We start from the raw sequence: 27,901 nt of genomic DNA on the forward strand, positions 1-27,901 counted from the left end.
TTATTTCTGATAACTTGACCTCAAGAGTACCGGCGAAAAATCTAAACCAGTATAGTGCACAAGTGTTGAAGCTAGGATTTGTATCAGCAACTGACACTATTTAACAATGTGCATATTGCAGTTCAAAGAAACCATTCGAGAGACATAACATAGCGGGGTTCACCCAAACAATATTATACCGTAGGTGCGGTTATGGTTCGAAACATGTTGCAACAGCAACACACATGGTTGCAACACACCCACACATTTGTTGCAAGAGCAACACATGATTGTGTCGGAAGGAAAAATTGTCTTTGATCATTGTTGCATTAAATCTTAAATTTTAGTTATTAGGAACTGTGAGTCCTTCTACTCCTGCTGTGGCAATGCATGTTCCTTATTTTTCTGTCGCTCGTTGTATTCTTGTGAAGTGAAGCTTGTTATCTCCAGCTCTTTAACTTTGCAGTTGGATATGAACTCTCTTTGTTACTTACTTTTCCGATTATCCTTTTTGCCTTATTAAGTTGCTTTTAAAATTACTTGAAATGCTGAATAGGTCAGTGCAATATTTGAATTCAGCTTTCCCTCTTCATTTTTTTTAACATTAACTTTTCTTGAAATATTAATTTGCATTACACTCGATGAATAAACAATAAAAATACTATAGCCACAATTAGGTAAGAATTACGTTACAGTTTAAAAACACGGGCACACGCTTGAACTAAACTGGTCGTTGATTTGAAAATTGTATGTACCATGTCAGGAAGATAATTCTCCCGTCAAGGAGTATACATAATGACTTAATCATTTAAGGTTTAAGGTAAAACAACTACTTAAAATCAAAGGAACTCCTTTGATCTGACGTCTTCACAAACGAAAAGTTACGCTGTTTGTATGTTCTCAACATTACTGATCTAGGTTTGCACTCCCCGTATCAAGAGCTGATTCGCTTCGGAGCTCTTTTATACTCTCATTACCGTAGTGAAACTTTATCATTTGATGTATTGGCCAGTAGGCAAATGTATGTTTAGTATAAATAAATTTTCGGCTGTTTGTAAGTGTTCATCTTTTGCTTTAGCGTTTTGAACTTAGGTACTAACTTTTTGAAATAAATTATTTATCTCGGTTAACTTAATTCGATAAAACAATTATTGAGAGCTTGTGTGTCTTCTTTCGAATAATGTTATGCTGTTGAACGTTAAGTAAGATAACCTATACGACCGATAAATTACTGTATTTTAGTGCATCTAGAAAGTATTCTCATTGTGCGAATTCGTCAAATTGTGATAGTTTTTATTGACATCAATTATTTTGAATTAGTTTTTAAACAGATTGTAAAGTTAAATGAAGTTAAACATGTTGCTCGTATTTATTAAAGCGTTAATAAAATGTATATAATTGTATTAACTATTTTAAGAGAACCATATTTCCTGAAGATGTGTCTTCTAAAAACTATAAAATAGGCCTCAATATTCAAGTAATAAATTATTACTGTAATAATTGTTTAATCTCCCCAATTATCAACTGCATTAAAAAGAGTTGTATAATGTAGAGGGTAAATGGTTGTATAACATGTACATCACCATAATTTTGGCCATAATTGCAGAAGTGCATTTAAGGAATTAATTTATTAAAAAAATCATTTATCAGTTTCACAACATGTGGTTAAAGTTGTTATTAAAAACATATTTTAATAGATAGCTAACTTTTTTAACATCTATAAAAATCAGATCTTTTGGAGCTATTTTACAGTTGCATTGTTAATAATGCTGGCAGTATTCATTAACATGAGTTGTTTTTCATGTCTAGCAATAACTAGAAAATTGCTGTAGTATTTGGTCTCTGTTGTGTTTAGTGATTTAATATGTTGTTTCTGTCGAAATTAGGGTGTTGTAACAGTTTAGTAAGATACACTGAACAAACAATTTTTTGATTTATCCCTTAACAACTGAGCAAACCTAACATGTACTTTATAACAATATTTATTAATATTAAATTGGATTATAACAACATAGACTAGATATACTTTTGACCACATAGTAAGAGTTTTACTTCAATCATGGTACTGTTTTCAAGATGATACCATTAATTAATTATAGTGCCACTCTGCATTACCACCGATGATGTAGTTATATACTAGCTTTAGGTAGATGCTTGGAAGTAAATTTCTATGAATGGTATTTAAAAAGGATGTATTTTTTAATAAATTGAAGTTTTATGATTCTGGTAAAACAAAATATTTAAAATATTAATTTTACTTTATAACAGTTTTTTTTTTGTCTTCAGTCATTTGACTGGTTTGATGCAGCTCTCCAAGATTCCCTATCTAGTGCTAGTCGTTTCATTTCAGTATACCCTCTACATCCTATATCCCTAACAATTTGTTTTACATATTCCAAACATGGCCTGCCTACACAATTTTTCCCTTCTACCTGTCCTTCCAATATTAAAGCGACTATTCCAGGATGCCTTAGTATGTGGCCTATAAGTCTGTCTCTTCTTTTAACTATATTTTTCCAAATGCTTCTTTCTTCATCTATTGCTGCAATACCTCTTCATTTGTCACTTTATCCACCCATCTGATTTTTAACATTCTCCTATACTACCACATTTCAAAAGCTTCTAACCTTTTCTTCTCAGATACTCCGATTGTCCAAGTTTCACTTCCATATAAAGCGACACTCCAAACATACACTTTCAAAAATCTTTTCCTGACATTTAAATTAATTTTTGATCTAAACAAATTTGTTACTGAAGGCTCGTTTAGCTTGCGCTATTTGGCATTTTATATCGCTCCTGCTTCGTCCATCTTTAGTAATTTTACTTCCCAAATAACAAAATTCTTCTACCTCCATAATCTTTTCTCCTCCTATTTTCACATTCAGCGGTCCATCTTTGTTATTTCTACTACATTTCATTACTTTTGTTTTGTTCTTGTTTATTTTCACGCGATAGTTCTTGTGTAGGACTTCATCTATGCCGTTCATTGTTTCTTCTAAATCTTTTTACTCTCTGTTAGAATTACTATATCATCAGCAAATCGTAGCATCTTTATCTTTTCACCTTGTACTGTTACAGGAATCTAAATTGTTCTTTAACATCATTAACTGCTAGTTCCATGTAATGATTAAAAAGTAACGGAGACAGGGAACACCCTTGTCGGACTCCCTTTCTTATTACGGCTTCTTTCTTATGTTCTTCAATTGTTACTGTTGCTGTTTGGTTCCTGTACATGTTAGCAATTGTTCTTCTATCTCTGTATTTGAACCCTAATTTTTTTTAAATGCTGAACATTTTATTCCAGTCTATGTTATCGAATGCCTTTTCTAGGTCTACAAACTCCAAGTATGTTGGTTTGTTTTTCTTTAATCTTCCTTCTACTATTAATCTGAGGCCTAAAATTGCTTCCCTTGTCCCTATACTTTTCCTGAAACCAAATTGGTCTTCTCCTAACACTTCCTCCACTCTCCTCTTAATTCTTCTGTATAGAATTCTAGTTAAGATTTTTGATGCATGACTAGTTAAACTAATTGTTCTGTATTCTTCACATTTATCTGCCCCTGCTTTCTTTGGTATCATTACTATAACCCTTTTTTTGAAGTCTGACGAAAAATCCCCTTTTTCATAAATATTACACACCAGTTTGTATAATCTATCAATCGCTTCCTCACCTGCACTGCGCAGTAATTCTACAGGTATTCCGTCTATTCCAGGAGCCTTTCTGCCATTTAAATCTTTTAATGCTCTCTTAAATTCAGATCTCAGTATTGTTTCTCCCATTTCACCTCCTCAACTTCCTCTTCTTCCTCTATAACACCATTTTCTAATTCATTTCCTCCGTAAAACTCTTCAATATATTCCACCCATCTGTCGACTTTACCTTTTGTATTATATATTGGTGTACCATCTTTGTTTAACACATTATTAGATTTTAATTTATGTACCCCAAAATTTTCCTTAACTTTCCTATATGCTCCGTCTATTTTACCAATGTTCATTTCTCTTTCCACTTCTAAACACTTTTCTTTAATCCACTCTTCTTTCGCCAGTTTGCACTTCCTGTTTATAGCATTTCTTAATTGTCGATAGTTCCTTTTACTTTCTTCATCACTGGCATTCTTATATTTTCTACGTTCATCCATCAGCTGCAATATATCTGAAACCCAAGGTTTTCTACCAGTTCTCTTTATTCCGCCTAAGTTTGCTTCTGCTGATTTAAGAATTTCCTTTTTAACATTCTCCCATTCTTCTTCTACATTTTCTACCTTATCTTTTCTACTCAGACCTCTTGCGATGTCCTCCTCAAAAATCTTCTTTACCTCCTCTTCCTCAAGCTTCTCTAAATTCCACCGATTCATCTGACACCTTTTCTTCAGGTTTTTAAACCCCAATCTACATTTCATTATCACCAAATTATGGTCGCTATCAATGTCTGCTCCAGGGTAAGTTTTGCAGTCAACGAGTTGATTTCTAAATCTTTGCTTAACCATGATATAATCTATCTGATACCTTGCAGTATCGCCTGGCTTTTTCCAAGTGAATATTCTTCTATTATGATTTTTAAATTGGGTGTTGGCAATTACTAAATTATACTTCGTGCAAAACTCTATAAGTCGATCCCCTCTTTCATTCCTTTTGCCCCTGCCCGTATTCACACACTATATTTCCTTACTTGCCTTTTCCAATGCTTGCATTCCAATCTCCAACTATTATTAAATTTTCATCTCCTTTTACGTGTTTAATTGCTTCATCAATCTCTTTGTATACACACTCTACCTCATCATCATCATGGGTGCTTGTAGGCATATAGACGTTAACAATCGTTGTCGGTTTAGGTTTTGATTTTATCCTTATTACAATGACTCTATCGCTATGCATCTTGAAATACTCCACTCTCCTCCCTATCTTCTTGTTCATAACAGTTTAGATTATATATATAATATACTCTGCAAAGAATATTTATGCTAGAAGCAATTTAAAAAGGGCAATATTTCTTACTTCTTTTACTCAAAACTGTTTTTCCTATGATTTGAATTATACAATTAGCTGAAGTTGTATGATGATGTAGTGAATCTCTTTTTATGTAAGAGCACCAACTTGTTAAAAATCAACTCCAAAACTATTCCATTATTTGTTTAACTTGGTTATTGTGAACATTCTTGTACATTGATGTTTCTTAGATACACAACATTTTTTTTTCTACTTACATGAGGTTAATTCTCAACTGTACCTTTTGCGTAGAGTTTTTGTCATTCCGTGCACAGTTGACTGTGTAACAATAGCATAATACTAGATAATATTGTGGTCTCAGTTTTGCTATTTTTCAAATTACTTTACAGTAATTTATTCACATGTTCCTATTAAAACATTTGTATTAATAGGGTTTATTTGTTATATAGGTAACATAATGGCCATTTTATAGTTTTCATTGAATAGTTCATGTTACTACAGAGCTTCAAAGGAGTCGACTCCTTGATTGGTTTTACTGTTGAATGTTATATAAAATTTTCTAAATGTTTATTTATTAAAACTCTTTTAATTTTTTTTTTTTGGATTCAGGTGTTAAATCATTGATTTTCCTTTTGGGAAGCAGCCCTCTTCCTTATAGTTTATTTGTATTTCAGAGTGATATTTTTTACTGCCCTAAACTTACTCTTACTACTCTGAACTTATAAACCTTCTTACTAAAAGTAAAAAATATTAAATGCAGATAAGTTGCATCATCTGTGAAGAGTAATAATAACAGTATCAGTTTTAAGGAAGATCATTTGTATTGTTCTTTAATTGAAATATGAAATTTTTATTACCTGTTTTTGGTCAATAAGATACAACTTAACTATTGTACGTAAATCCTCTGATTTCATGTAATTGTTTTCATTAGTAACACGTATATGACAAATTACTGCTGTTCAGAGCAAGTTTCTGAAAAGAATATTTTTCTTTATATTGCTCAAATAATGATTTTTGGCAAGAATATTGTATCTAAATATGTACAAAGCTTTACAACTTACCAAATCTCTCCCAAAATTACATTTTCTTCTATTATTCATCACCCTTTGAGTATCATACATTTTACACTTTTCTAAATTAACTTGCAAGTTCCACCTTTATATGTAACAACTTATATGTGCACTACCTGAAGTTCCAATACTAATAAAATAGTTTCACCTGCATTTAATTATCTGAAATAGCATGGCAATATGTGGTTGAATATAAGAGGTCAGCCCCAAAAGTAGTGAAACAACAATTGTAGTTCAAAAAAACTTCATTCTGAATGTACATTTACATGTTCCTTTCAAAATAGTCTCTCTTATGTGCAACAAACTACTTCCAACACTTGGTCCACTTTTGAAACAAAAAATCCAGGCTATCTTTCAAAAGGACTTTGAATTTTGCTTTTACAGCTTGACCTTTCAGGTCCTTCTTCACTCTGGGAACATCCAGAAGTCACACAGAGGTAGATCTGAGCTGTATGGTGGGTGTGGAACATTTTAATGTTTTTCCATTCAAAAATTCACAATGTCAATTCAACATCACTGTCTGAGTGATATTGGACGTGCGTTATTGTGATGAGACACATGTTCCCCAATTTTTTTCTTAAGTGAGCCAGCATTATCTTCTGCACATAAGCAGTTATCCCAACTCTCACACATCATACAATGATCTTCTTGAATGATGTCGCTTGCTATGTTCATCATAGCTTGTTAACATACTTGGTTGACCTGCGCTCGCCATGTTTTACATGCTTTCTTTTACAGTCAAAATGTGGCATGCCTTCAGAGACATGATGCAGGTGACACACTTCTTCATTGAATGCATCTTTCAACATTTTGTTTGTTTCAGAAGCCAATATTTTTAAACAAACAAAATTGAATCGCATAATGTTGATCCATGTTAGGCAATTAAGCAACACACTTTATATGAACGATCACTGACACTCAATGATTACAAAATTCAACTTGAAATTGACATAGGAAATAGACAACACATTTGAGTATTTGAATGCATGCAGGACTGACATTTTGCCCGCTTTAAATTTTCCTTTGAAAATCGGTCTCATTACTTTTTGGACTGCCCTTGTAATTATCAATTTACCCATAAATGTGCTTTATTTATTAATTCACAAGCAATACAAAAAGTAAATTAAATGAGTACATCCTTGTCTTACTGTGACAAACTCATAAAAAGGTACAGTCAGCTTATTGTATCATGCTGGTTTTTATTTTAGCAAACAAATATTTTTAAACTTAAGAGTTGGAATTTAAAATAAATAAAAGAATCGGAGACTTTACCACAAGCTCATTAAAAGTTGTACATATCCCTGAGCCATTCTTTTGGAATTCTGTTATCTTTCAGAGCTTTGTTACCTTTCACATTTGGTTATCTTTTTCACATTTACAGAAATGATTAAACCATGTATCTACAATCGTATTTTTTATTTTATTGTATTTTGTATAATCAAAATCCAACTTGAACAACCCAAGTACAGAATTACAAAGTAAATGAAATGATACTTACCTTATTTTTCTTTTCTTTATTCCCATAGCATTTTTTCAGGATCCCACATCATCAGTTGTATATAAATTATATGAAATTACATATCAAAACATAACAATTTTTTTTTTTTAGAAAAAAGTTAAAATTACTATCATTTATAGAAAACATGAAGTTAATTAAATAAAATAATTACATATATTTAAATACGACGTCAATTAAGAATTAAAAATTAAAATTAACTTTAAAAATAAAATAATTAGAAGATTTATACCATGTAACCTGGCCAGCCAATGTTACATTACTGAGTGGAATTTGAAATTATTTATATACTTTCTGATTATTTTATTTTTATCTAAAAACATGTTGCCATCTGTTGCTGCTTTTATAATAATGTCATCTTCATAATCTATCTGAAAATTGATCAGGTTGGAAATTCTTTTGTACTTGTGTGTGTGTGTGTGTGTGTGTGTGTGTGTGTGTGTATATATATATATATATATATATATATATATATAAATCTTTTTAGAATGTCCAAATTTTACTATTATTATTTAAATTAAATTTCTTGATTTCCAATATTTCCAAATCTGTCCGAATAGTATGATGACACTATTATAAAAGCGGCAACAGATGGCAGCACGCTTTTAGATAAAAATAGATATAATCAAAATTTATATAAATAATTTCAAATTCTCTCGGTAAGGTAACATTGGCTGGCCATGTTACATGGTATAAATCTTCTAATTATTTTATTTTTAAAGTTAATTTTAATTTTTAATTCTTAATTGATGTCATATTTAAATGTGTGTAATTATTTTATTTAATTGACTTCATATTTTCTATATATGATAGTAATTTTAATCTTTTTCTAAAAAAAAAAAAAAATTTATGTTTTGATATGTAATTTTATATTTATATGCAATTGATTATGTGGAATCCTGCAAAAGTGCTATTGAAATAAAGAAAAGAAAAATAACATATTATAAGGTAAAAATAAGGCATTTTATTTACTTTGTAATTCTGTACTTGGGTTGTTCCAAGTTGGTTTTTGATTATAAAAACTACAATAAAACAAGAAATACAATATACTGATACAATGGAATACGAGTCTTATAAGTATTGTCTAGAAAAATCAGTATCAACAATTATATTGGTCTTGGCATTAAACTGTCTATATTTAAAAATATTAACATAGATGAGTCTCAAAATTTGTAAATATTTCACTAATAATTTTTTTACCCTTTTCTACCTTATATATTTTTTTTATATCAAGTATAAGTACTTATTATTTATAATTAAGTATAAGTGTGTAATTGGCATTCTGAATATTTAGACCCTAATTGTACTTTATTTAAAATTACCTTTATTAGTTTAAATATGATTTTCTTCAAATAAAATTAAAGAAGAATTATTATCATGCCAAAGTTGTTTTCATCTTGCCATTATGTTCCTATCAATTTTACATTTATTAAAGATTTATTTATAACTTAATACAAATAACTGCAATCACCATACACTTCAGCTGGCAGTATTTTTGAACAAAATATATTTATTTAACAATAAATATTCTTATATTATTATAATATAAATATTATATTATATTATACTTATGATATTTCTTATATTATTTAAGTTTAAGGAGCACTGGAAGAACCATATTCACATTTCCAGTTTTTTCATTGTTATTTATTTTCTTTAAATAATAATAAAGAAAACACTGCATCTGATTTGAAAAGTTTGCTGGACTATTTAAATTTCAAACAGAAGTTTATTTTGATGTTACACACTCTTTAACTTGGACATGCTTGCTGTTAAGTATTTTTTATTCCATTACTATTATGTGAGGGTTCCCCACATAGCAGATGTAAACCTGTTGATAAATGGAAATTCACTATATGAATACAAAATTAAAAATTTTAATTTAACTTCACTAAGTTAACTAAATCAGTTAATTTTAATTTCACTTTATGGAATTTTTAACTATTCAAATTAAAAATTACAGTGAATTGTATAATTTTATCATACCCCTGGTATTATCTTTTAAACACCTAACTATTAATGTTTCTGTCTAAATTCAGCTTATAAATCCTTTCTATTCAAATCACCAACCGGAATTATATTTGTATTTAACCCTATCTCTTCAAGAACACACCACATTTCAAAAAAGTCTATTTCCAAATCATCTGCTTCTTACCTCTCATGAACAAGGGTGCTAAAATTTATAATTTGTTGTCACATGTTGTGCTTCATATCGGTGAGGGCGTCGCTAGCCATTCAGATGATAGCGAGATTACAGTATACCCTTCCCACCAAAACCAGCTGACCGCCGACATCCCACCACGGTGGCACGGCCCTCAGCACGCTCCGGCCGTCTTTATAAGCAAGATATCAATACAACGAGAGCCATCTCTCGCAGATCACCACCAGGGGCAGACCTAGAAGAAGAAGACGAAGGAATAAGTTCCCTGGCCGGCCTAACATGGAATGCCAACATCCTCGCCAAAGGAGCCGCTGGACACGGACGCTACCTTCCTGATCCAGCTTGTTGGGCTTCAGATGCCCTTGCCAGGGCGGACCTACTAGCTGGAGCTGGCCCAAAATGGGCTTGCAAAGGGAGAACCATTTCGGCCACGCTGGGGGAAGACAACCGACACTGCGCGGCTGTGGGAGACCCATCAGCCGCTGATGGGAAGCTCGGCCCAATTCTAATGGACGAGCAGAATCTCCCCGATTACTGCCGAGCCGACATCTATCTCCAATAGCCCTTCTCAAGGTTACCCCTTCAAACACACAGGGCGCCTTTTTCGGGCCAACACTCCAAAAACCCAAACAGCTTTCTTCAAGTCTACCACCAGGTTTTAAGGTTGCAACGTGCCGTCAAAGTAGTTCGGCGACAGCTTTTACTTTACACCTGAATTACATTTACCTCCTTTTATTGAATTAGTCCTGAACGGTTACTTTTTTTATCCTCAAAAGCAGAGTCTCGCTTTTTTCTCCCGAATCCAGATCTTGTACTTGTACAGGATTTATAGATATAGGATATATTAAATCAGAATTTCTCAACCTTTTTTTATGGCAGACCGGTAAAATCATAGAAAAATATACAGGGACCGGCAGATCCTCGGATTAGATTTTTTGACGAGCAAAAACAAAATACGTATAATCATATTTCTATTTTATTAGTAATTAAATTTACATACAGTATACGTAATATTAATTAATATCATTTCTATCTGTAAACAACAAATGAAAATCAGAAAATAAATAACAAAAAATAAATGTAGGTTGTTTTATGTAAAATTGCTCATTTTACACAATTGTTTCAATGTCGGATTATAAATTACTTAAACCTAATCGAAGAGATGAATTTATATATAAACTATTTCTTGTTTTGGTTTTAATAAATGTCATAGATGAGAATCCAGCTTCGCACAAATATGTGATTGCAAAGGGAAGTACCATTTTATTAATTTTTTTTTTGTGGGCCAATTTGTTCAGGGACCGGTAGCATTATCTTGCCGGTGGTTGAGAAACACCGTATTAAATGTCAATTTATTACTCAGTTTCTCTACTTCTACAACTCCCATTTATGTTTTAAATCGGTAGAAAGTAAATTAATTTACTAAAAACTGAAAGAAAATACTTGATTTAAAAATTTATCATTTAAATTTGCATTATTATTCCCTAGAAGTTGTATTAAAACTTAGGATGATTATGAAATTAAAAAGTCTTCTACTTAGGATTTCCTTGTTTGACCCAGGGAGATTTAAAGAGATTGATCCTTGAATATCAGTCTCTTCATTCTCACAGTTTAATTTAATTAAATCCTGTCTTAATTAACTATATTCGTTTTCTTTATTATATCCCCTTGTAAAATACCATTTGACTAACAATCTTCGGTACTCTAGATTATTTTCTAAAAACATCCTGTTCACATCAACATTAGATCAAAAAGTAATAATCATTTTCTTATCAGACCCTCTATTATTTTCCCTCACAAAATATACTCTCTTAGTCTGTAAATCTTCTAGATTTAGGCACTCATTAAATCATAAACAGTACAGAAGCGATAATTACTGTGCTGCACCTTACATAAGAGCTTCGTTGCTCTTTGTTAAATTTTGAAATGTTGAATTATTTATAAGGAATTTATTTTTTTTGTCTTCTGTCATTTGACTGGTTTGATGCAGCTCTCCAAGATTCACTATCTAGTGCTAGTCGTTTCATTTCAGTATACCCTCTACATCCTACATCCCTAACAATTTGTTTTACATATTCCAAACGTGGCCTGCCTACACAATTTTTCCCTTCTACCTGTCCTTCCAATATTAAAGCGACTATTCCAGGATGCCTTAGTATGTGGCCTATAAGTCTGTCTCTTCTTTCTTCGTCTATTTGTCGCAATACCTCTTCATTTGTCACTTTATCCACCCGTCTGATTTTTAACATTCTCCTATAGCACCGCATTTCAAAAGCTTCTAATCTTTTCTTCTCAGATACTTCGATTGTCCAAGTTTCACTTCCATATAAAGCGACATTCCTTCCTATAAGGAATATATTCTCTAAATTGTAATTATTGCAATAGTCAATTTGAAGCATTAAGTCTTTCCAGCTGCCTATCCTACTTTAATTTTTTTTTTCTTGTCTTCAGTCATTTGACTGGTTTGATGCAGCTCTCCAAGATTCCCTATCTAGTGCTAGTCGTTTCATTTCAGTATACCCTCTACATCCTACATCCCTAACAATTTGTTTTACATATTCCAAACGTGGCCTGCCTACACAATTTTTCCCTTCTACCTGTCCTTCCAAAATTAAAGCGACTATTCCAGGATGCCTTAGTATGTGGCCTATAAGTCTGTCTCTTCTTTTAAGTATATTTTTCCAAATGCTTCTTTCTTCATCTATTTGCCGCAATACCTCCTCATTTGTCACTTTATCCACCCATCTGATTTTTAACATTCTCCTATAGCACCACATTTCAAAAGCTTCTAACCTTTTCTTCTCAGATACTCCGATTGTCCAAGTTTCACTTCCATATAAAGCGACACTCCAAACATACACTTTCAAAAATCTTTTCCTGACATTTAAATTAATTTTTGATGTAAACAATTTATATTTCTTACTGAAGGCTCGTTTAGCTTGTGCTATTCGGCATTTTATATCGCTCCTGCTTCGTCCATCTTTAGTAATTCTACTTCCCAAATAACAAAATTCTTCTACCTCCATAATCTTTTCTCCTCCTATTTTCACATTCAGTGGTCCATCTTTGTTATTTCTACTACATTTCATTACTTTTGTTTTGTTCTTGTTTATTTTCATGCGATAGTTCTTGCGTAGGACTTCATCTATGCCGTTCATTGTTTCTTCTAAATCCTTTTTATTCTCGGCTAGAATTACTATATCATCAGCAAATCGTAGCATCTTTATCTTTTTACCTTGTACTGTTACTCCGAATCTCAATTGTTCTTTAACATCATTAACTGCTAGTTCCATGTAAAGATTAAAAAGTAACGGAGATAGGGAACATCCTTGTCGGACTCCCTTTCTTATTATGGCTTCTTTCTTATGTTCTTCAATTGCTACTGTTGCGGTTTGGTTCCTGTACATGTTAGCAATTGTTCTTCTATCTCTGTATTTGAACCCTAATTTTTTTTAAATGCTGAACATTTTATTCCAGTCTACGTTATCGAATGCCTTTTCTAGGTCTATAAACGCCAAGTATGTTGGTTTGTTTTTCTTTAATCTTCCTTCTACTATTAATCTGAGGCCTAAAATTGCTTCCCTTGTTCCTATACTTTTCCTGAAACCATATTGGTCTTCTCCTAACACTTCCTCCACTCTCCTCTCAATTCTTCTGTATAGAATTCTAGTTAAGATTTTTGATGCATGACTAGTTAAACTAATTGTTCTGTATTCTTCACATTTATCTGCCCCTGATTTCTTTGGTATCATTACTATAACACTTTTTTTGAAGTCTGACGGAAATTCCCCTTTTTCATAAATATTACACACCAGTTTGTATAATCTATCAATCGCCTCCTCCCCTGCACTGCGCAGTAATTCTACAGGTATTCCGTCTATTCCAGGAGCCTTTCTGCCATTTAAATCTTTTAATGCTCTCTTAAATTCAGATCTCAGTATTGTTTCTCCCATTTCATCCTCCTCAACTTCCTCTTCTTCCTCTATAACACCATTTTCTAATTCATTTCCTCCGTATAACTCTTCAATATATTCCACCCATCTATCGACTTTACCTTTCGTATTATATATAGGTGTACCATCTTTGTTTAACACATTATTAGATTTTAATTTATGTACCCCAAAATTTTCCTTAACTTTCCTGTATGCTCCGTCTATTTTACCAATGTTCATTTCTCTTTCCACTTCTGAACACTTTTCTTTAATCCACTCTTCTTTCGCCAGTTTTCACTTCCTGTTTATAGCATTTCTTAATTGCCGATAGTTCCTTTTACTTTCTTCATCACTAGCATTCTTATATTTTCTACGTTCATCCATCAGCTGCAATATATCGTCTGAAACCCAATGTTTTCTACCAGTTCTCTTTATTCCGCATAAGTTTGCTTCTGCTGATTTAAGAATTTCCTTTTTAACATTCTCCCATTCTTCTTCTACATTTTCTACCTTATCTTTTTTACTCAGACCTCTTGCGATGTCCTCCTCAAAAATCTTCTTTACCTCCTCTTCCTCAAGCTTCTCTAAATTCCACCGATTCATCTGACACCTTTTCTTCAGGTTTTTAAACCCCAATCTACATTTCATTATCACCAAATTATGGTCGCTATCAATGTCTGCTCCATGGTAAGTTTTGCAGTCCACGAGTTGATTTCTAAATCTTTGCTTAACCATGATATATATAATCTATCTGATACCTTGCAGTATCGCCTGGCTTTTTCCAAGTGTATATTCTTCTATTATGATTTTTAAATTGGGTATTGGGTGTACTTAAATAATAAAAACCTTTAAAAAGGCGTTGTTAATAAACTTAGATCATATGTAGTAGCTGTAATTTTCATTTTATTATCCAGCACTAGATATAATTTTCTCATTTTGTGATAAAGAACTTGAATAAAAAACAAATTTAAATATGCAATTAGGGACTCACCTCAGATTTTGATGAAATTTGCAATATATCTTGTTTAGAATCTAAGTTATTCATTACAGTTGAAATTGTTCGTCGGAAATGCCTTCCAGCCAAGTTTCGTCCTCTTAAATTATACAGTACAGCCACCAACAAGTCCTAGTAAAGCCAGATATTTTTACAGGATTTGAATACTAGATCGTGGATACCGGTGTTCTTTGGTGGTTGGGTTTCAATTAACCACACATCTCAGGAATGGTCGAACTGAGAATGTACAAGACTACACTTCATTTACACTCATACATATCATCCTCTAAAGAATTATCTAAACGGTAGTTACCGGAGGCTAAACAGGAAAAAGAAAAAAGAAAAGTACAGCCACCAAACATTTTGTAATTCAGCACTGTACAAATGTAATAAACATCATTTTCAGAATAAATAATTGATTATTGTATATAATTACAGAATCATTCAAATAACAGGTAATTTAATAATTTAGGTTGATTGACGAGATGAGCGAGCGTTAGGTTATTTTATTATCGTATATATTTAAACTAATTGGTCATGTTTAAACATGTCTGGTTACTGAATATAACATTGCACAATATTACTAGATATTGGTGTCGCTGCCTTGTAATCAGTCTGTGTTAATTTTATTCAAACATGGGTCTTCCAGATGTACCTGAGAGAGGTCCAATACAACCATTATTGCTTATGATTATAAATATAATAAAACGTACGCTCGCTAACCTTGACTAGCGAGCGAAGCGAAAGTAGGTTAAGTTTGGTCAAATTATAATTTCTCGGGTTTAAACATGAACAATTACCAATATGTTATGCATAACGTAAAAAATCCATTGTGGAGGAAAACAGAAAAGGCCCGCATGAAGTTACTTATTTAATAAAATTTTTGGTTCATGGTATTCAAATCATTTTATGAAATAACATTATCTTTGCATATGTATTTTTATCAATCTTTCAACTTAAATGAAATACATGAGTTCCATCATTAGTCAAATCAGAATTAATCTTAAAGGTTGTCACATACTAACTTGAAAACCATTGAAAAACATAAATGCATAATGTTCTCTCTTTTTAATTAATTGTTATGAATTACACAGACAGTGTTGTAGGTCAATACCTTAGAAATGTCAAGTTGGTACTCTCTAGCACCTTTTTGGCATTTTTTATTATCTTTAGATTGAAAATAATCATAAAATATATATGTGTATATGAGGCAATTGATTTATGACTCGTTATGAAATTCATGTGAATGAATGTATCATTATTAGATGAATTGATTTCCCTTTTTGTTGTAGCAATGTCATCTAAAGATTCTGATCAGTTTTCTTTGCGATGGGATAACTTCTCTTTCAATATGAAAACAGAATTTCATTCATTGTTAGAATCTGAAGATCTTGTTGATGTAACTCTGGCGACCGATGGTCATTTTATTCAAGCTCATAAAATTGTCTTATCAGCTTGCAGTCCATACTTCAAGTCATTATTTAAAGTAAGTTCATCACCGTTGTTTTGAATTTGAATTTTTTTACATGTATTACTTTTGTACATTTTACTTTAAGATTAGGTTTATATTAAAAGATATGCTGTCTATTACATTAATGGATTTTATTCTTAATGAATATATAACTCCTGGAAAGTCATCCCCATAACTAAAATTATTACTTCAACTTAAGTACAAGTAAAAATCCATTATTATACTATTGATTGTGAAGAATAAACAAATAAATTTTGTAAGTATGTGGGGCATAGTCAGTGTGTTTTTATACTAAAAGATTCTTACTTGTAATTGAAAAAAATCATTTTAATTTTTTATTGGGGGATTTGGTGTGGATTGATCCCAACATAGAACTACTACTGGATATTCATGTAGCTGAGATAGTTGCAGTAAATAAATACAGGGTATAATAAAAGAAATCAAATTTTTGAAATAGCTCATTATATACCAATATTCACTATTTTGTTATTAGAATTGCATAATGTGAATTTTATAAATAATATTCCATTTTCTTCAGTACTCTTATGTTGTTTCATTTCCGATCAGCAAGTGTGCAAGTGAGGTTGTGCTCTTGCCTACAGTGATCTTTTAATAAAAAATGTTAAAGAGCAATAAATATTTATTAGAAATGTTCTTTCATACTAGACAAAATGTTTACAGAAATTCTGAGAATGTTGCAAAAGATGATTATAACATGCAGATTGTTTGATCAGCATCACTATTTTTAACAGTATTGTTTTGATGATATTCAATACAGTATATTCTGTGTGGTCATAACATCAGTGAAGAATTTTATATGGATATAATATGATGACTAAGAGAAAAGTGTGAAAGAAGATAGCTGAAACATGGAGAAACAAAATATGGATGCTGGACCATGAAATGCTACCTGCATGTTTGAAAGATGCTTATTCAAGAATTTTTAACAAAGCTGTTGTACTTCATTCTCCCATTACCCGATTTAGCATCAGTGGATTCTTTTTGTTCCTGATGAAAGCTGCACAGAAAAGACACTAAGAAATTAAAGTAAATCTGATACGCGCAACCTGCAGGATATTCCTTGAAATTTGTGCAAAAACACTAACAGAAAGTGATAGTGAAGGACACTATTTTAAATAAGTTAAATATGAAAAATCTGTCTAATAATAAAATTAAATAACCATGCTTGTCAGATCAGTTTTTTTTTTTTTTGGTGGAAGAACAGCGTACCTACTGATCTCTGAAGCAATCTATGTTATGTTTATTATTTATTTATTTATTTAATACTTAGACATTTGTCACATCAATCCTAGCCTCTGAAAACTTGTTAAATTAATGCAGTTTCTTAGGTGGTTCCAATTAATAACTATGAATTCCTGTATATATTACACACTCAAGAGAAATAGAAAACTTTTTGCAGGTATTCTGCAGATAGTCATAGTTTGCAATTTTTCTGAATTTTACTACCATTTTCCTTCTTAGAAGGTTAGAAAATAAATTCTTGCTCTCTAATAACACAATTCATCATTTCCTTCGACCTTATGTCATCAGATGTTCATAGATTTCTTTTTTAAATTTATTATTTATGTATTCCTTGATTGAATGGTGGGTAATATAGATAATTTTGGAGCTGCTGCTAAAGTAATTTCTTCATGTCTGATTTAAACCTATTTTAAAGATATATTTATCGCCTCTTATTCACCGTAAAAATATTTTCCTAGAGATTTATATAAGTAGACACTAAACTGAAAACTCCATCATCAGGATTATTTACATAACTATCATTTTCATTTAGAGCCATCAGTATAGATATGTCATACTTCCATTCTTTTGGATGAGTGGTAGTATTTATCACATTTAAAGTTTTGGTTTTAAGGATGTCTTTACATACTGCTGATTTCTGATAATTTACATACTAACCTTTAATGGCTGTTTACCTGGGAAAATTAAAGAATAAAAGAAAAGTGGCAAGAAGATGAGCAGTAATGACAAAAAAATATTTTGGATGTGTTTGAATGTAATCAAACTATCCAAACGCTACGTAAGGAACAAAAAATTCATATTTAATTGATATTATTTTTAAATTTATTGACAGAGGAATATTCCTTTTGAAAAAGAAAGTCCTTTTATTTCATTTTAATCGAATTGATTGCAATATATTTTAGTTAGTTAGGCAATTATAAAAGATTTAAAGAAAGATTAATAATGATACCCTTAATCATACGCTGAAGTATTATTCTAGGTAATGCAAAATAGTAATGTTATTTAATCTTTTTCCCCAAACATTTAGTGGAAATAGTTAACACATCCCTTTTATCCTTCCATCTGATGACTTTCTGGAGACCAGCATTGAATGCTTTCACTTCATTTTAATCTATGGCTGATTACCTTTGGTGGTTTTTTTTTTTAATAAGAGGGTGCTAGCAATGTAATTTTTTTTTTCAGAAGTTCAGTAGCAATTAACACATTATTATAATGATTTTCCATAAACAATGAAAAAATATCAAAGGAAGATAATGAATATTTGCCTGCACTCGTTTTTAGGGTGCAGGCAAAAATGTTGCAGTCTGTTTATACAACAGACCAACAGACCAGGTAATGAATGATGTATGAAGGAAAATAGTTCATACTATTATGCGTTAGTATAAACGTAGATACTTTTAACTAGTTGAATAGAACTCTTACACAGATGGATGTGCTGACAGTTTGCTCTTCAACTTTTGTATTTTTGGACGGTTTTTTTTTAAATTTATTGATTTGTGCAATTGGAACTTGTAGTTTAAATTCTCATGGATGTATTTTGTGATTTTTGAGATTTTTTGACGACAGACTACTTTTTTATTACGATTTTTCTGAGTTTGACCTTACTGCCTATGGTAATAAGGTCTATTATTGATCGATTTCTTGCACTGCAAGTCAGGACAAGAAGACAGTGCTGTAAATAAGGACTTTGACAATTTTTCCCCAAGTTTACTGGTGAATAAAATATTCTAAGTGTTTAGGCTGTATTATAAGGGGAAACACCTTTTGTCTAATACCTCCTTCCCTGTTCATCCTAGCCCCAAATCCCCCGGTTCTATCCGAACCGGGTCCACTCCGACCCCCTGACCTCCCACTACCAATTTTTTTACTCCTTTTTGGGGGAATACATTTTTGGACCCCCCCAAAAAAAGTTTTTTTGGACCCCCCCAATTTTTTTAACCCTTTTTTGACTTTATACATTGTATCTCCCTCTAAGCCCCCCGTCGCTCCTTTTTTCTAACCCGAACCCTATCAAGTGGGGTATCAACATACGCGTAATCGAGCGTGTAAACATCGATTGATGTTAAAAAGTTTTTAAACTTCACCTGTGACAACGAGAAGAGAAAAACGTAATGGAGGAAGATGAACCATCCGCTGCAACTTCGGCCGGGACTAACGTTCCTAAAATAGCCACAAAAGAAAAAGGAAGGAAGAGAGTTAAACAGTGGTCAACGGAAGAGAAAGACGCTCCACCTGGTAACAAAGGAGTACCTTTGTTACTCCTTTCTAAAGGAAGTTGACAAATCGGCTGGGCCTTGCGCTATTCTTAGCGGGCTTCAGACATTGTTGGAAATTTCAGCTCCATTAAATTTATTAACACAGACGGACGAACCACGTACAGTCGATATGAAAAACATATTAGAAGAATTAAAAAATTAACAGATGAAGAACCGATTGGGTTCGTGACAAAGAGGTGGCCAACTGACTTGTCAATATATGTACAACAGGTGACCAATTTAGGATCGGCTGAGGGCAATATTTGCCAATTTAGAAATATAGAACGTCGGCAGGGCTCTACGGCTGCACAAACCTCAGAGGTTATGTCGGGTGATATAATAAAGGAAGAATCAATAATAATGGGAGAAACGAGACAAATCTATTCGAGGGAATTACAAAATCTTCTGTGATCTACAAGAGGGTGAAGGGAGCGTATTACGAGCTATTCTGAAGGCAGTCAAGAAGTTAGTAGAAAAATCTCCGTCATCGACATTCGTGCTTCCGGAGGGGAAGCTGGGAGCGGCAGTAATGGATATTGATGTATACCTTCAGAGGGCGGATTGAAAAAATCAAGATGGTAACACCTCTTGTGGCGGCAAAAGTACAAGGCGAGACGGTTCCGACGATAAAGATAGCGACTCCGACAGTAATAAATAGTACTACACCGGTTGTGAAATCATCGACTAGAACATATGCAGATCTTCTCCGTGCCGTCAAATAGCCGATAACGAGGGAAGAAACCGGAGAGGTTTTGGCACTGCGCAAAGGAGGTAACGATGAACTATACTTCACGGTAAAAGGCCCCGCGAATGCCGAAGGGCTAAAAACTCTCCTGAGGGACAGAGCTGCTGGCTGCTGGCAGTCGCAGGACGGTGGTACATTTGAAAGACTTAGACAGAGACACGACGGAGGCGGATGTCCGAGATGCTGTGGCCCAGATAGTGGGGGACCAAGACCGGTTTAAGATATCATCGATTCGTCCTGCTTACGGCGATACGCAGAACGCATCAATTATAACAATTTATCGAGCGGCGATGAAATTAATACAGGCGAGGTCCGTGTTGTGTAGGTCTTATGCAGAGTGAAGATCAGATCAGACACCCGCTGCTTCAGGTGCTGGGAGATGGGTCATTCATTCTCCCAGTGTAATGGGCCTGATAGCACCGGGAGATGCTATAACTGCGAGGGAGAGGGCCACAAAAAACTTGATCGCTCTGAACTCCCAAAATGTCAGAAATGTAACACAGTTGGCCATCGGACCGATAATGAGACCTGTAAACGACCGACAAAATGAATATAGTGCCGAATATAATAACGAAAGAATAGTCCGAATATAAGCAACTGGACGGTGAGACAAGAAGAATTACCCACCGACCACCACGCAATCACTTTTACGGTTGGACACGTCTGGCCTGGACTAGTTCCACGTTGGAAACTTATAGAGAGAGTGACAAGAGATGTCGTAGACGAGGTTTCGGGTATGTCCTGCGGAGATATCCAAATCACCCCAGAAAGATTATCGGAATACATAGAAAACGTATGCAGACGCACCGGGTCAAGGGAAGGTCCGGGTAAGCGTAGAGCGTATTGGTGGTCCTCTGTCATAGCCGAAAGGAGAGCTGCAACACTTGCCTCGAGAAGGAGGCTGCAGCGAGATACTAGTTGGAACGGTAGGGTTGACGAAGAGGTAAGAGAAGATTACTGCCTTGCCAGGAAGGTATTATCAAATGCAATAAAGGACTCCAAGGTCAGAGCATGGCATGAACTGCTGGAAGATGTTGAAGCGAACCCCTGGTGAGGTGCTTACAATGTGGTCATGGACTGATTTGGATGACCCTCTTTCTCGTGAGATGGCGCTGCGAGTTGTAGAGGAACTCTTCCCAGTAGTCGAGTCAGAATGGAGAGAGATGACAATCGAACACAATGCGAGATTCACGATCGGGGAGCTCAAGAGTGCTGTAGTGACATTACACCCTAACAAGAGTCCAGGACCAGATTTGGTTTCAGGTAAAATAGTCAAGGAAATGGTGTCCAGAACCTCCTGGACTGTGTGTGACGCCTTTAATCAGGTCCTAGAGGGCTCTCGTTTCCAGGTGTGTTGGAAAGAAGCACGACTGGTTCTGGTACCTAAGAAGAGGGATACAGAGATAGAAGGTGTCACTTATCGACCAACCTGTCTGTTAAACACGATTGATAAACTATTTGAAAGACTGATTATTGATCGTATATTGGGAGAGTTAGAAACAATGGATGGATTCTCCCCTAGACAATACGGATTTGTGAAGGGGAGGTCCACGGTAGAGGCATTACATTACATAACTAACCGGTCTGCACACCAAGTGGATGGCACCTGGCATCGAAGGAAGATTTTGTAAGTGGTCCTCCTAGACGTCAGGAACGCTTTTGATTGTCTCCCCTGGCCTGTAATCAATGAAGCATTACGAGGAAGTAATATTAGTAATTATCTGAGGGGGATAATAAACTCTTATCTACACCAGAGGAAAATACATGTATGTACTGAAGAGGGATAAATTCCAGTAGAGATATTTGGGGGGGAGGTTCCACAGGGGTCAGTCCTTGGGCTACTCCTGTGAAACTTGGCCTTTGATGGAGTATTTAGACTGGAGTTTGAAGGGGACGGCGAACTGATAGCTTATGCCAATGACCTGGCTCTTCTGGTCGCCCGCAAGACGGAACAAGAAATAGAGGATTGTACAGCAGCCACAGTCAATAGAATACAAAGGTGGCTTGAAGGGAGAAGACTGTTATTAACACCTAATAAGTTATTTGGTGGTCACCTTAACAGGCAGGAGAAGAATCAGAGAAATATATGTCAGAGTAGGTGACATGATAATCCCTACGTTTAGATGTATTAAATATCTAGGCGTGTGGTTGCAAACCAGTAGGCTATGTACAGATTTATGACTCATCGGAGCATGAGGAGGCATTACTCAAGACGATATTAGCTGCCTTGAAAAGAGTTGTAAGTAGTTCTGCAGTGCCGACTTTCGTTCTTCCTGGAGGCAAATTCGGGACAAGCTTACGCAAGATTATATTGTACTTGATTCGTCAACAGGAGGGAAACATTAAGATTTATGTCCGACCAGGAGAAGGACGTCAAGAAGTAAAACAGGTCTTAAGAACTACACCCCGTTGTAACTGATAGCGGTACTGTTATTGTTAAAGAGCAGGGAGATCCTACGCGGATTTATTAAGGACTGTCAAGTCTTCGGTGTCACAAGAAGAAGTGGGTGATATTTTGTCACTAAAGAAAGGGGTAAATGATGATTTATATATTCGGGTCCAAGGTTCAACGAAAGCTGCGGCAATAGATTTAGCCTTTACAACGAGTACTGATATTAACGACTTCTTTGATTGGAGGATTATTAATAAAGAGAGTTTATCGGACCATCTATTTATAGCATTTGAGTCCCGATCCAGGGAAATTCGTGTAATGTCGGGAAGGCTGATAGTCTCCAAAAAAGGATGCTTACGGTTTAGGGACAGAATAATCCTAAGACTTGCTGGCGATATGTCCCCCGAAGACTTTGTGGAACAAGTTCAAGAGGAATGCGGAAAAGCGGGGGTCTTAGTTTATCCCCGGCGGTAGCAACATGCTTACTGGTGGTCGCCTGATTTGGAACAACTACGGAAGGCAGCATGGAAAGCAAGAAGAGCCTACCAAAGATCGGGTAGGCAGAATGCTAGATTAAGGGATGCTGCGCGTGAGGTATACGTGGAAGCAAGGAATGCATGTAATGCATCAATTAAAAGGGCTAAAGCCAGTTGCTGGAAGCGACTGTGTCAAGATATAGATGCTGATCCATGGGGCAGGGGTTTTAAAATTGTTACCAACAAGTTAGGGAAGAGATTACCTGCCTTAACAGACGATAAGATGCATCGTGTTGTTAAGGAATTATTTCCTCAGCAAGCGGATCCTATTCGGGAAGAGATTGTGGATAATAAATTTGAACTTCTTGACGCTAGTGAGCTATTAATGGCGGTGAAAAGACTGAAGCTACATAAGGGACTCGGGCCAGATGGCATTCCAGCCATACCAATTGTGATATTGCTTGATGTGAGCAATGCTTTTAATTCGCTGAAATGGGTTGCGATCCTACAAGCGTTGAGAGATAAGGATATTCCTGGATACCTAAGAAGAATTATCCAGAATTACCTGCAGGATAGGTTTGTTGTTTGTCACCAGGGTAGATCCTGCTTCCGCTTCAAAGTGACGTGTGGAGTGCCTCAAGGCTCTGTCTTGGGGCCACTCCTTTGGAATCTGGTCTATGACGGAATTCTCGGGCTGAGTTATCCTCTGGGTGTTTTCCCAGTGGCTTTTGCTGACGACCTGGCATTGGTTGTTACTGGAAAAACTGAAGTAGAGGTATCGGAGAAGGCAAACGTAGTGATACGAATGGCAGAAGTCTGGATGTCCACTAAAGGCTTAAAACTTTCGCATGGTAAAACAAAATACGTAGTCATGACAGGCCGTAGGAGAATATCTGACATCCTAATCCGAGTAGGGGGTAATCTTGTCCAGCAACAGACTTCAGCCAAATATTTAGGGATCTGGCTTGACAAGAGGAGGAGTTTTACGGTACACGTGAATGAAATACGTAAACGGTCAAAAATCTTAGCAGATTACTCGGTAATATGACAGGATCCAGAACTGCGAAGCGTAAGATTTACGCTCACGTAGTTAATTCCATCTTACTTTACGGTATACAAGTCTGGGAAAGAGCTCTGCGTGCCGACAAGAACAGAAGAGCCCTTGAAGGAATTCAACGGCGCATGGGCTTAAGAGTGATATGCGCATATTCTTCAGTCTCCACCGAGGCAGTACTCGTAATTGCAGGAGTTCCTCCGCTTAAACAACTGGCGGAGATGCGAGTGAATATAGCACGTGGACAACCTTCTAAAGAAGCATATGAAGAGATGCTGCGTAATTGGCAACATCGTTGGGATGTAGCCAACACGGGACGATGGACACATCGTTTGATACCTTTGATCCGACCATGGATAGAAAGGAAGTTCGGGGACATAAATTACTGGATAACGCAATTTTTTACAGGGCATGGGTCGTTCAGGTCCTATTTATGTACAAGACTAAGGGTAGATAACAACAACTGTCCTTACTGTGGGGCATATGATTCCCCTGAACATGTAGTATTTGAATGCAACCGTTGGACTGAAAGCAGGCAATCCTGTGTAAGACGTATAGGGCCATTATCTACGGAGAATGTGGTGGATAAAATGCTACTTAACGAGGATAACTTTAATGTGATCTCGTCGTTTATAACCGCAGTTATAAAGAAGAAAGATGAGGAAGCTCGTCAAGAAGAAATCGCTCGCTGATGACGGCTTGTCGTAGGTGGAATTTCCGTTTGTCAATATTTGAGAGAATGGGCAATATTGAGATATAGCTTTGAGTGTGGTTTACACACCAAAAAAAAAAAAAAAAAAATTATAAAATATGTATAAAAATGTATTAATATACTGAAAACTTACAAGAGGAAATTGTTTGTTGTTGAGGGGAAGCTGATGATGGAGCTCTGGTTTGTAGGTTTTATCGGATAAGTGGTGAAGGAACTTATAGATTCTTAAACTTTGTGTTTCTTATATTATAAGTTTATAAAAATTTGTTAAAAGATACTGAAAACTGTCATAAGGTAACTGTTTGTTGTTGACGGGTAATTTAAGGTGGTACTCTTGCTCGATTGTGATGACGGACAGCCGAAGGTGGAGCTCATGCTCGTTCGTGCTTGCGTGGATGGGCAGAGAGGTGAAGAATCCTGAGGACTCCGTGGCTTAAGTTTTAAACTAATTGGTTGGGTTGGTATGATATCATATAAAAAAAAGAGAGAGATTAAAGAATACAGGTGACTGTTGCTGAGAGAACAAGGGTGGTGGACTCTCAGTAATCAGTGTATGATGAATATCTATAAAATAAATAAAAGAGCTAACCGGTGAACTGACCTGCCGTGCCGGACATACAGCCGACGGGCGGGGAGGCAAGCTAGAGTAAAGGACACTCCTCTGGCGCGAGTCAAACTTGATTGTAGATCCATTCCAAAGGAGTAGGTGGGAATATAAAAAAAAAAAAAAAAAAACTATGTACAGAGAACCTGCTGGGTTGATCTAGAGGTGAAGGCGTCTTCCCAAATCAGCTAATTAGGAAGTTGAGAGTTCCAGCGTTGAAATCCTGGTAAAGGCAGTTACTCTTACACGGATTTGAATACTAGATCGTGGATACCAGTATTCTTTGGTGGTTGGGTTTCAATTAACCACACATCTCAGGAATGATTGAACTGAGACTGTACGAGACTACACTCATACTTATCATCTTCATTCTTCTGCTGAAGTAATACCTAAACGGTAATTCCCGGAGGCTAAACAGGAAAAAGAAAGAAAAGGCTATATATGGAGCACTTGAACAGGGTAACACAGCAAGCCATTGCTGTGGTTGGTAAGCTGAGCAGGCTCATGACCAGACACAGGGGTCCATGTACATCAAAAAGGAGACTGATTTTGTCAGTTGCAATGACAATTATTTTATATGCGGCCCCAGTGTGGGCTGAGGCCTTTGATATATAGAAGAACCTAACTAAGGTTCTGCTCTGCAGAGTAGAGCTGTGATAAGAATTGTGTCTACATATAAGACTGTATCAAAAAACACAGTAGAAGTCATAGCGGGAATCCCCCCTGTTGGGCTTTGGGTTCTGATCCTCCAACGAGTTAATTGTGAGATACCTAGAAGTAAAGCTAAAAGACAGATGCTTGAAGAGTGGCAGGCACAGTGGGAAACATCTGACACTGGACGCTGGACCAGAAGGATAATTCCCCAAGTCAGCATTTGGATAAACAGGGGTTATGGAGAGGTGGGCTTCAAACTCACATAACTGTTAACTGGACACAGTGAGTTTGGGGCTTACCTCCATCCTTTTGGTAGGCGGATGACCCAGACTGCCGATACTGTAATGAAATTGACTTAGTAGAGTACTCAATATACAGATGTAATAGATCGGATGAGATAAGACACTCATTTGGGATAAGTCAATTGCATCTGGAAAACACACTGCATACACGCTAAAAGGAAAACATGAATGGAATAATGCAGCCTCTATGGTAACCAGAATAATACAGATCAAGGAGAGAGACACTAGGGAGTGGGATGGAGACAGATACTGAAGGTAGGGAAATACAAGGGCAGCCCTGCTCATGAGGGGGCAGTTTGCTGAGGTGGGCCGCTCTCGATGATTAACCGGGGACCCCTTGAGTTCGGGGAAAATTGAAAAGACCGGAGACCTGGCTAGATCCCCTCCTTGGAGGGGAATTAGTTAGAGGAATGACACAAAGAAAGATCGAGTTCTGGCCTACTGGGTGACCCCCCCCCCCTCAAGGCACAGCATCACCGAATCCTGTGAGGTCTCGGGAGGTTAGAGGCCAGGCAACCACTGAGGATGCACAATGCGTAACTGCTGTACCATCCTCAGTGGTCTTGGGAACAAAAAGAATATATTCTTAACTAAATTAATGCCTAAACATCTTTTTTAGAGTATCAAATTTTATATAGAAAATATCCTTTTTTAAATGTGCTTGCATTTACTAGAAAAGTTAATTTGAAAGGAAAATTAAATTTTAATATCTGTAAACTGTGCTGGAGCTTCATACAAATTGGTTTATCTTGCAACAATATTATAACTATAAGAAGCTGAATGCCACTTACACATCATTTTTTGTATATATTTTTTTAAGTTGACTTATCTTTTATTTATTTATTTTTTTAACTAAAATAATAAAGTTAAATTTAGATGTTAAAGTGAAGCAAAACTTACTTTTACAGTTTAGAATTGTTTTAAATCTAGAAAAAATCTTTTCATTCTAGTTTATGATAATCACATTTGCTAAAAATCATTGTGAATTATTAAAAAAAAATTATTTTTAATTTTTTTGAAAAAGTTCTCTCCAATATTAACATTTTATTAATGTTCATTCAAAAACTGTTTGGTACTACTCATTTTATAAAAATTCTAAAAATATTTCTCATGAAAGATAACTTTTATACACTGATTTACTCATGTTCTTGAAATCTTGGTTACTAGTTATAATTTTGACATATTTTGATAGTAATAATAGAAAAATTCTTGAACAAAAAATTATAAGAAATAGCAATAAGATTAAATAAAATCCACCTTCATTGGGTAGTGTTCTGGACCTTTTAAATACCCCAGTAGCCCTTTTTCAAGTTTATTAAAATTAAGTTAACACAAATATCAGAAAGAACTACCTATGTAAAATAAATGAAA

General features: G+C 34.9%; 1 protein-coding gene across 10 annotated transcripts in view; it reads left to right on the forward strand.

Moving 5' to 3' along the window:
• The first annotated feature begins 799 nt into the window (after positions 1–799).
• LOC142317317 (uncharacterized) overlaps positions 800–27,901 on the forward strand; it is a 69,220-nt gene continuing 42,118 nt past the window's right edge. For 2 of the 10 annotated variants that reach the window (XR_012754710.1, XM_075353825.1), the window contains exons 1-2: positions 807–1,033; positions 15,895–16,088. Coding sequence is in view for 9 of the 10 variants with exons in the window: in XM_075353825.1 (XP_075209940.1) it covers positions 979–1,033; positions 15,895–16,088 (249 nt within the window). In the remaining variant the exon portion in view is untranslated. Of the gene's footprint in view, positions 1,457–15,894; positions 16,089–27,901 lie in introns of all 10 variants that reach the window. The other 8 variants (XM_075353800.1, XM_075353816.1, XM_075353836.1 and 5 more) reach the window with 8 other exon arrangements.

This window comes from Lycorma delicatula, chromosome 1, assembly GCF_047948215.1.
Source record: "Lycorma delicatula isolate Av1 chromosome 1, ASM4794821v1, whole genome shotgun sequence".
In the NCBI taxonomy this organism is placed as follows: Eukaryota; Metazoa; Arthropoda; class Insecta; order Hemiptera; family Fulgoridae; genus Lycorma; species Lycorma delicatula.